General features: G+C 38.9%; 2 protein-coding genes across 2 annotated transcripts in view; one reads left to right on the top strand and one right to left on the bottom strand.

The window, feature by feature from the left end:
* The window catches only part of mfsd14bb (major facilitator superfamily domain containing 14Bb), a 669,309-nt gene that overhangs the window by 52,082 nt on the left and 606,899 nt on the right, over positions 1–10,328 (top strand). The gene's annotated exons all lie outside the window — the stretch shown is intronic.
* Positions 5,554–9,640, bottom strand: LOC307132334 (uncharacterized protein). The gene is made up of 5 exons (XM_079826577.1): positions 9,622–9,640; positions 9,362–9,489; positions 8,962–9,124; positions 8,486–8,778; positions 5,554–6,740 (listed from the first exon to the last, which is right to left on the bottom strand). The coding sequence occupies exons 2-5, from the start codon at positions 9,486–9,488 to the stop codon at positions 6,649–6,651; spliced, it is 675 nt and encodes a 224-aa protein (XP_079682703.1). The 5' UTR covers position 9,489; positions 9,622–9,640; the 3' UTR covers positions 5,554–6,648.

The raw sequence follows: 10,328 nt of genomic DNA, 5'->3' as shown, positions 1-10,328 counted from the left end.
TTGTTCTGGTTTTCTTTTATGTGAAGGGACGGTTCAAAAAACATTTCTTGGATTGTGTTTAGAGGCTCTGAATAACATTTCTTGGATTGTTTAGAGGCTCAATGTTAATTGAATTAAACATTTTTCTCGTTTTCCAATATAAAAGATGAGTAGTTACACATGTTGTGAATGTCTTCAGCGTTCATGGTTTGCATGCATTCATGTCTGGTTTTCATGTTTCACACAATTTCGCACAACACCGGTTTGTGGGAAGTGGGCATGTCTGTACTTTTATTTACTTTTGTTTTATACAAAATATTCAATCAACTATCACAAATTATGCATCATTTGAAAGCCAAAACACTCAAGATTCATGTTCTGAACTTGTTTTTGCAATACATACACCAGAGAAGAAAGGGTTAAATGAAATGCTAAAGGACCGGCCATGTAAACATTAGCATAATATTAGCCGTACTCATCTTTCATCTCCTGTTGTTCAGATCAGATCGGACGAATCCAATAAACACCCGCATACATCTCTGTGTAAGGGTCCACCTTCAAAATGCATCCCACTTTTTAATCCAAAACAACAACAAAAAATAGGGAAAAAATGTTTGCAAGGGAGTTTTGAGTTAGCATAATCAATCATGTCCATTTTCAATGAAATATCGATTCTAATCCGTTTCTGGAAAACTCCCCCTGCTAGAATAGTCTCTTCCACGTGAAATGGTTCAACCCTCGTCTCTCTCCTTCAATCAGAGTCTCTCCTGTGATGCATCATATAGAGGAAGTGCCTTACAGGCTTGGTGAGCTGTCAATCATTGCGCCCATGGTTTTCGTTGGATAAAGGCACTCGGTGTCCAGCCAATGCCTTTCCAACAAAGGTTTGATTGACGGACTTAGTAACCAATCAAAAGGCATTATCTTGCGCAGTTTACGTAAGCAGGCTTTGGTGACTACTACTAGTGCTTACTGCGTAGGCTTTCATAACACCAGCACGCTGTCTCTAAATGCGCTGCGCACCGGCAGGCGAAATGGGGGGGTCTTGCGGAGCCAACGCGCGAGACCGCCCCCTCCGCGTTGACGTCATTTTTGCCGCGCGCACCCTCGCGCTCTTGCGGCCGCGGCGAGTATAAACAAGGCTTAAAGGGTTAGTTCACCCAAAAATGAAAATTCTGTCATTAATTCCTCACCCTCATGTCGTTCGAGACCCGTAAGACCTCCGTTCATCTTCGGAACACAAATGAAGATATTTTAGTGTAAAGCTGATGCTGAGAAAGGCTTCAGATAGGCCTCCATTGGCATTCAGTACATTTACACTCCCAAGACGCTTAAAAGGCACTTAAACCGTCGTTACAAAGTCCATCTCACCACAGTGGCTCTACAATAACTTTACGATGCGACGACAATAGTTTTTGTGCGCAAAAAAAAATCAAAATAACACCTTTATCCAACTTTTTCTTGTCTTCCGTGTGTGCCTCCACGACGCATGCGCGAGAATATGACGCAGATCCGGCGTTCGGACAGATGACCCAGAAGAGATTTGTTTACAGGCAGAGTAAAACGCGCGTGTCTAAGCTGTTGAATTCTACACTGATCGTGCTTTAGGTCTCGGTGTAGTTCTCAAAATCGGACTAAAGCGTGCATTTCATCGATTCCCGAACGCTGGCGCTACGTCATATTCTCGCGCATGCGTCGTAACTGTTTATCCATTATAATTAGCAGTTTATTGCAGATTTATTTGAATGAAAAACTACTCTTTACAATTGCAAATGTTCTGAAATAAATGGCCTTTTTGAAAGGACGCCTAGACTTTTCTTGACATAAAAGCTTACAGAAGCTACATTACTGAGAGAATCATCCTCATATTTGAATCATGTCATGATTAGACATTCAGTTTTATATTTAAGTTATTTTCAGGCTCTTAACATTAAATTATCATATTTTTTTCCCTAAGTGAAAAAAAAAAAAAAAACGTGAGTCACTTACATGTATATTTACATGTATATTACTCTGTTCCCATATTACTTTGAGTTATTATGACTCTTGGGTAGCAACATTTCAAGTGTCTAGTTTAAAATGAGACCAGTTTTAAGATTATAGACCATAGGGTTTAAGAGCTGTAGACATTTTCATTTGGGTATATCGTTTTCACAAGATGCAAAAAAGGGGCGTTTTGAGGTTTGAAATCCACCACTCACAATAGATGTGTGTGACGCATTGGAGGTGCAACCAATAAGGTTACACTGTAAAAAACAAATCCTTATTTTACAGAAAAAACTTCAGGTTTTTTTACAGTATTTTCTTGTAATTTAGAATTATGTTTAAAATGATGTACAATTACAAACAATATCTAAATAAACAACTTGACTGTTATTTTAAGGATTATATCATTAAAGGGGCTATATGCGTTTTTCTGAAATTTAAACTCGCGACTGACACCTGTGGCCAAAAAACAGAACTGCTCTTATTTTCTGCTCGCTCTCGCAGCGGTGGTGACGTCACATCCGCAGACAGCGCGGGAAAAAACGACCCGCCAGAAAATAGGAAAACTAGGATACAGGCTTATAGGTGCACCCACTGTGAGCGGACAAGGTGTCAGTATGCTCATCAGGAGATGTTTGAGTCATAAATGGTAAAATAAAAAGGCTATTGTTACGTTTATTTTGGGGGAAAAGTTGCATATAGCCCCTTTAATGACAAATTACAGTAATTCTCGTTTTTTATACAGGAACATCACTGTATTATTTTTCTGTTTTCATAAATAACATACAAATTCATGTAAAATTACAAACAATATCTGTAAATTAACAACTTGACTATTATTTTATCATTAATGACAAATTACAGTAGCCTAATTCTCATTTTTTTATACAGGGAATTACCCTATTATTTATACAGTAGTTTTCTGTTTTCATAAATTACATACAAATTCATGTAAAATTACAAACAATGTCTGTAAATTAAGAACTTGACCATTATTTTATCATTAATGACAAATTAGAGTAATTCTGTTTTTTATACATGATTATTTCACTGTATTATTTATACAGTATCTATACAAACAATAAATGTAAATAAACAACTTGACTGTTATTTTAAGGATTATATCATTAATGACAAATTACAGTAATTCTCGTTTTTTTTATACAGGAACATCACTGTATTATTTTTCTGTTTTCATAAATTACATACAAATGTATGTAAAATGACAGAAATAATCTGTAATAAAATATTTAGCTCATTGTATTAAAGGTTTATGTCCATACTAACAATTTAACATTATTCTTTGGAATTTTAAAGTAAATCTTATTAGTTTTATATTTACACTGTAAAAAATAAAAACCTAAAAAAACGGTCAAATGACTGGCAGCTACGGCTGCCAAAACAAAAAACGTAAAATTAAAGTAAAATATCTTAAGTCAAATAAAGTTCAAAAACTTCACAGAAATTTACATTAAAAGTTTTATAGAAAACACTGTTAAGATACTAATTAAGATATTTTACTTTAATTTTCTGTTTTACAGTTTAGGTGTAATTTTACCTTCAAACTGTAATTCTGGATACAAATATAATAAACTATAAAGCAAACTAAATATCAAACAATAATTGGTTTTAAAAAGAGTACAAATCTGCTCTCCGGGTTGAAACTTTCAGGCCTTTGCCCACACCACAAAACACCATTTGGCCAATTAATTAAATATAACAGCAAATAAAAATAAATATACACATTTGCTAACTGTAGTTTAAAACAAGCCACAGTTCACCTCACCAAGAGGCTCCCACAAAAGGAGACAAGAGTCTAGGGCAGTTGCATTCTGGCGGGACTGGCTTCTGGAGGTCGAGGGTAAGACAGTCTTCAAACTCAGAATCACAAAAAACTATTTGAAATATTTACTTGTTAACTACTAAGTACTAGAGGTGCACGATTAATCGCTAAAAAATTGTTATCTTGCTTCAAACACCCACATGATATCATTCCTATTTGACAAAGATTTATCTGTCTGTTACACCTTGGAAAAGTACGTTCGTTCACAAAGAACATAGTTTGGATAGAAACACTGATGTCTACAGTAGTGATCAAAATAGAGTAAATCACCTTTTGAAAGTAACTGGGTGCTTCAAATAATGATTGCATCATTACACCAGCAGGTGGCGACAAGTGACTTGAAAATGTATTTGTCATTGAACTATTAAAGATAGTCATTCAAATTAATACAGTAATGAAACAAGTCTTTATGAGTTAATCATTGAATCATTCACTCAACCCATATTTTTTTATTAGTTCATTGAAATTAATTTAACATTTTTAAAATAGACTGCAGCAACAAACATTTTTTTAATTGTCTGTTCAGAATTGTGATCTCTATTTGAAACAAAAAAATGTCCAGAATCATGCGGCTTTACAAAGTACTTAAAGAAAAGAGTTTATATTCATAAATATGTCTTATCACTTCTGGACAGGTGGAGATGCAGCTCCAATTTCCCTGCAGCACGTTTTAATATTTGCCACAGGATTGGAGAGGATTCCAGCAATGGGATTTCAAACACAGCCAGAGCTGTCCTTCCTTCATGAACATGATGATGAACTAGCAATGTTCCCATCTGCCAACACATGTTCATTAATTTGTAGAATTCCTGTGAAAAACACCTATGCAGCATTTAAAAGTGCCATGGAAATGGGAATGGGCAGTTCAGGCCAGTTTGGTTTACAGTAGGCCTAAATGTTTAATTTTTGTTAAGTTGTATTTTCTATTGAGTTCCTTTCTAACAAGTTGCTATTTTATATTCAATGTTTTCACTGAAATTAACACAAATGTTTCACTGTTCATTTAAAGGAACACACTGACTTTTTGGGACTTAGCTTATTCACCGTATCCCCCAGAGTTAGATAAGTCCATACATACCACTCTCATCTCCGTGCCATAACTCTGTCTGACACACCCACCGCTAGCCTAGCTTAGCACAAAGACTGGAGGTAAACGGCTCCAGCTAGCCTAGCTTAGCACAAAGACTGGAGGTAAACGGCTCCAGCTAGCCTAGCTTAGCACAAAGACTGGAGGTAAACGGCTCCAGCTAGCCTAGCTTAGCACAAAGACTGGAGGTCAACGGCTCCAGCTAGCCTAGCTTAGCACAAAGACTGGAGGTCAACGGCTCCAGCTAGCCTAGCTTAGCACAAAGACTGGAGGTCAACGGCTCCAGCTAGCCTACTGCTCAATAAGTGACAAAATAACGCCAACATTTTACTATTTACATGCTGTGATGTGTATAGTCACATCGTGTACTAAGACCGACGGAAAATTAAAAGTTACGATTTTCATATAATAGTTCCTGCCATATTGGCCTAGAAAATCACAACTTCTCATTTTCCGTCGGTCTTAGTACACGATGTGACTATACACATCACAACATGTAAATAGTAAATGTTGGCGTTATTTAGTCACTTATTGAGCAGTAGGCTAGCTGGAGCCGTTTACCTCCAGTCTTTGTGCTAAGCTAGGCTAGCGGTGGGTGCGTCAGACAGAGTTATGGCACGGAGATGAGAATGGTATGTATGGACTTATCTAACTCTGGGGGATACGGTGAAAGTCCCAAAAAAATCTGGCCTGAACTGCCCATTCCTTTAAGTTTCACTGTTTAGTTTAGTCACTGTTTTATATTCAATGAGTTACACACAATAAATACGCCGAAATAATTTTTGAAGTCTATAGTTTTGAAGTCACTGTCTTATAAATGTTGCAGATATTAAGTAAACTGCATGTGAGATGAAACCAAAAAATCTAAGCTGTAACCACAAGATGATTAAACTGATTGGATAATAACTAGGATTCTATAGGAGACAAATTATGAACATTTCAAGGAAATCAAATAAACCAGGAAACCTGAACATGTTAGACATCAAGCAAAACCAAACCTGAGTAAGATGAATGAGTGATAGAAATGGGGAAGGAGAGAGAGGTACTGTACATTCATACAATGTTCAAACAACAATAAAAGCATATCACAGGGAGTCGAGGAACCTAATAACCTCTCTCAAGAGGTCCACTCCAAGGTTTTCTCTTGGTCCTCCCAAGGGGTCAACAAGCTGCTGAAGTTCAGCCAAGTGGTCGTTGTTCAGGGCATATTCAGTCAAGGGGACTTCAACGCTGTCTGGCCAGTTAAAAGCTGGTACCTGTGATGTGTGAGGCATTTCTGTGTCCAGTTGAGCTGGCTGCTCATCAGCACCAAACACTCCCTGGATCCCAGTCAGAGTTTGAGCCTGTAGGCGAAGACAGCCACGCACAAACATCTGATATGGCGACATGTACCTTGCAGTTCTCAGGCGGTGATGGTTCCACTGGTTAATAAAAAGATGCAAGTCCCGGTTTATTCGAGGAAGGTAGATGTAATGGAGTGCCCAAAGATGCCTCTCGTTGTTGCAATGTACTGTTCCATCATCTTCTAAAAGGGTGAACAGCGAATGGTACACATTAACAACACCTCTCCAAACATCTCCCCACAGTCTCTCAATCCGTTGGTTATGGGTGCTCCTTCCCCTCAAAGCACTCCCCCTGGCAGAACCTCGAAAAACCTCCATGAAAAGGCAAACAGCATTGTTCTCTCCACCTTGGTCACAGCGGACTCTTGATGGCACACCATACTGGTCGACAGCCTCAACAAACTTCTGCATCACAGTGCTGCTTCTGTTGTTGTTTGAAGCTTCCAAAAATGTGACCAGTCTGCTAAAGCCATCAATAGCCCCGTGAATAACAATTCTCCACCTGAAAATGAAATATTAATACTCTGACATAAGAATGTATGGAATGCATATATACAAGAGAAATTATTCAAAAATAAAATTCAGAAGTAACATGTTTTTGAACAATCAACAAGCTGGCTTTCAACAACCATAAAAAGACATAATGGGCTGAAAACAAAACTACATCTGACTGAAATCGAAATGAATAATTTCCAAGTATTAACTAAAGGGGTGGTAAACCACATTCTTTTGAAGGCTTGACTGTGTTTGTGGGGTGCACTGTAACATGTGTTCATGCTTCGTTGTAAAAAAAATTGCCTTATTTTTCATATATTTGACCTTTATTCTACACTGCCCTGTCCCTCCTTGTAAAACGGTCTGATGCTTTCCGGGTTGTATGAAGCCAGTCCCTCAAAAATACGCAGTGGGCTCTGATTGGTTGGCTGGCCTAGTGTGTTCTGATTCGCTAACCGCAGTGTACGTATGTCGGAAACGTCACGCCCCTTACCGGAGGCTGTGCTTTGGTCGGCGTCAATAAAACCATATGAGCCCGAATCAGACCCAGAACATTTGAGAGAAGATGATCGAGCAGAACCTCTTCAGTCCTCAAGAGTAAAGACTACGGATCTATAATGATCGCTACTGAATGGCACTTTAACTTTTGTATTTTTAGAACGATTATAGCCAAATATCTGTCGCAAGAACTAACCCAAAACGAACACTAAGCACTGGCTTTAACTAGTAAGTTAGCCAAATCACACACAGAACCATGTTTAGCATGCCTGAAGATAAACAATACATAAAAGCTCTAATCAAAGAATCATTTACACTAATGCCAGGTTCGCTGTTGAGATTTTAACGTTAGTGTTTGTAATGTTAGGTGTTCGTCGGATAACGTTAAGTATGAATGAGCATTTAACAGACTGGTTTGCAGAACAGCGTTGTCATCTGTTTACTTCCTTGCTACAACCTATTACAGGAAAACACATCGATGAAAAATAAATCAGACTTACAGGTTGTGGCCCGTGAACAGCTTCTGTTTGTAAATCCAGCTTTCAGGACAAGCCGTTGTGCATATCCTGTATTGAACTCGCGAAGTTTGTGGAAGTTTGTGTTGTCCTCCGTGAAATGTGCAGCGCGCGCGTCGTGCATCCACGCACCGGCAGTGTTTTTTTCACGCAGCTGACGTTGTGCAAATCTGGCATTGAAATCGCGAAGACGGTGGATGTTTTCCTCTGTTGTGCTGCAGGAGCCCCGCGCACGCCTGATTCCCCGCTGACTCAAACACACGTGCATATAACATGCTGTGTGTTAAACGCTCTGCAACGCACCCCCGTCCCTATGAAGGCTGAACAGAGCAAGTCCTACCCCAGACCTGCAATCCGGATGAATATAACAGCGTTTCCTCGGCATCGCGGCAACAACACCCCCCCCCCCCCCCCTTATTTAATATTCGAGGAGGAGGGGTTTATGTAAATATTGGGCCTGCTGATGTCAGCAAGCCCTGGAGAAATGTGTGTAGTCGCCTACTGGCCGTTTGCTGTAGTCCTTAGAAACTGATTTCTTTAAAAGCAAATATCTCCCTTTGCTTTAAACTTTGAACGTTGTAACTTTGCAGATGTTGTTTATGCTCAAGCAGCAACATTACACGCTAGCTAAAGTTAGAATAGTGAAATCGTGGTTTACCACCCCTTTAACTAAATGTGCCCATCATGCTTGGTTTTAGCTTTCAAGTAAAATGAATAATGAAATAAACTCATAACTCACCTAATGAGCTTGTGGTTGCCATCCAGATGCCATAAGGAATTGGCCCTGCAACTCGGTATGTCCGCCTACGTAGCCTGGAAGACATGGCTCTGCGTGCAGCCCCTTCGGGGTTGGTCCGGAGCATACTTTGACGCACGCGCCTTCGTTGCACCAGTAAGCCTTCTCCAAAAAGTCTTGCTCGTACAGCCTCTGGACCCAGTAAGTCATTGCTGCAGACCACCTGATGAACTCTTTCATCCAACTCCTCATCAGAGATGTTTGTGAAGCGGCCACGCAGAGATAGATTGAATGATCTGTGAAGGCCAAGAAACATTTTTTAAAATTATTCTAAGTGTAACATTGATTTATTTTATATTTTAAAAACAGAATTTCATGTTTCAGTTTGTAAGGAGAGAAGTCAGGCTGACAATTATCATTGTGCAATTAAACTAAATGATGACAGTGCACTTGTGTACAAAAGGAAGATCTATATTTACCTAAGACGTCGTTTCACAGTGCGACTTGAAGTGCCCAGTATGTCTGCTATCTGAGGAATTGTGAACTGAAGAGACAATAAAAACCGCAACTGTTCAGTGGTGATGTGACACTGTGGACGCCCATTATGTCCCCTAACGTGTGGAGCTTGATAACCAAGGGAGGCTGCAATAGAAAACAATTAGATACAACAATAGTTAGTGGTTTGACATTCACTTTACTTTGACAGTTCACTTTATCCAAGTAAGATTATTTTATGTTAGAACTGCATTATTTATATTTTTCCTTTCTTTACAGTGAACATTAAAACCTCTAATACGAAACATTTATTTCTGCATCCATCAGATTTTCGATAATAGTCCAGCCTATCCACTTCTGCATATCTCATATTAAAAAACATACCACCAGGTTGTTGCTGCTGCCGAACGTCTGCCACAAAATCGCCAATTAAATTTAACAGTTCGTTGGCTAATTGGGATTCTACAAGTCTCCCTCTTGCCCATTCAAGACTCCGCGACATTGTTTCCATTCTAGACAAAATTTAACAAGAAAACAGGGAAATCAATGTTAACTAGTCATCTATAAACACCAAACATCTTAAGGTCAGGAAACGTTAGGGGAAATACTGGGTGTCCACAGTGCCACAAAGCAAGATCACTTACCTTGTAATTGGGTGCACTCTCGAAATGCCCTATTACAATCAGAAAGAAACTGTCTCTGCGCCATTGTAGTTTGCCTGGAAAGAAGAGTAGTACAGTTCGGAAAGAATGCTGATGTTATGGCTTCCTGTGTTTGTTTATTAATTTACTAAGAATCAAAAACAATAAAAGCACATATCTATCTATCTGTCCATCTCTCTGTCTATCTATTTATCCATCCGTCCATTTCTCTACCTATCCTCTACCTATTTACAAAATGACAGACCTCCAGCAATTCGTTTATAGACTGGATGTGGATGAAATAGTTGTAATTAGTGTTTTTTAATTTTTATTAACAAAGTAGTAAACATTGTCTGGCTCAGTTTTAAAAAAGGACAAAATAGCATTCCTATGCAGCAGGACAGCACAAATTTATTACGGCCTGCTTGTGCGCTAAATCGCAAAGCATCTACGCTAACCATGTGCTCAGCCGCACCGAACTCTTGACAAACTACTAATAATATGTAGTGAATGTGGCTTACATAATTCACCTTTGAGGTTAAACTTAGTTCTATACACTGTTCTATACACTGCTGTATAAATGCAGCACTTTGTTAGCGTGTTTGTTCATGACTGTTCAGGGACCGCGGTCCCTTTAAATGTGCTTAACGCGCGTTGATGTGGGACGCTTGTCAGCACCATTTTGATTCTGAGTTTTCTGTTTTCACTGA

This window comes from Gobio gobio, assembly GCF_949357685.1.
Source record: "Gobio gobio genome assembly, chromosome: 10".
NCBI lineage: Eukaryota > Metazoa > Chordata > Actinopteri > Cypriniformes > Gobionidae > Gobio > Gobio gobio.
This window is presented reverse-complemented; position numbering and strand designations above follow the sequence as displayed.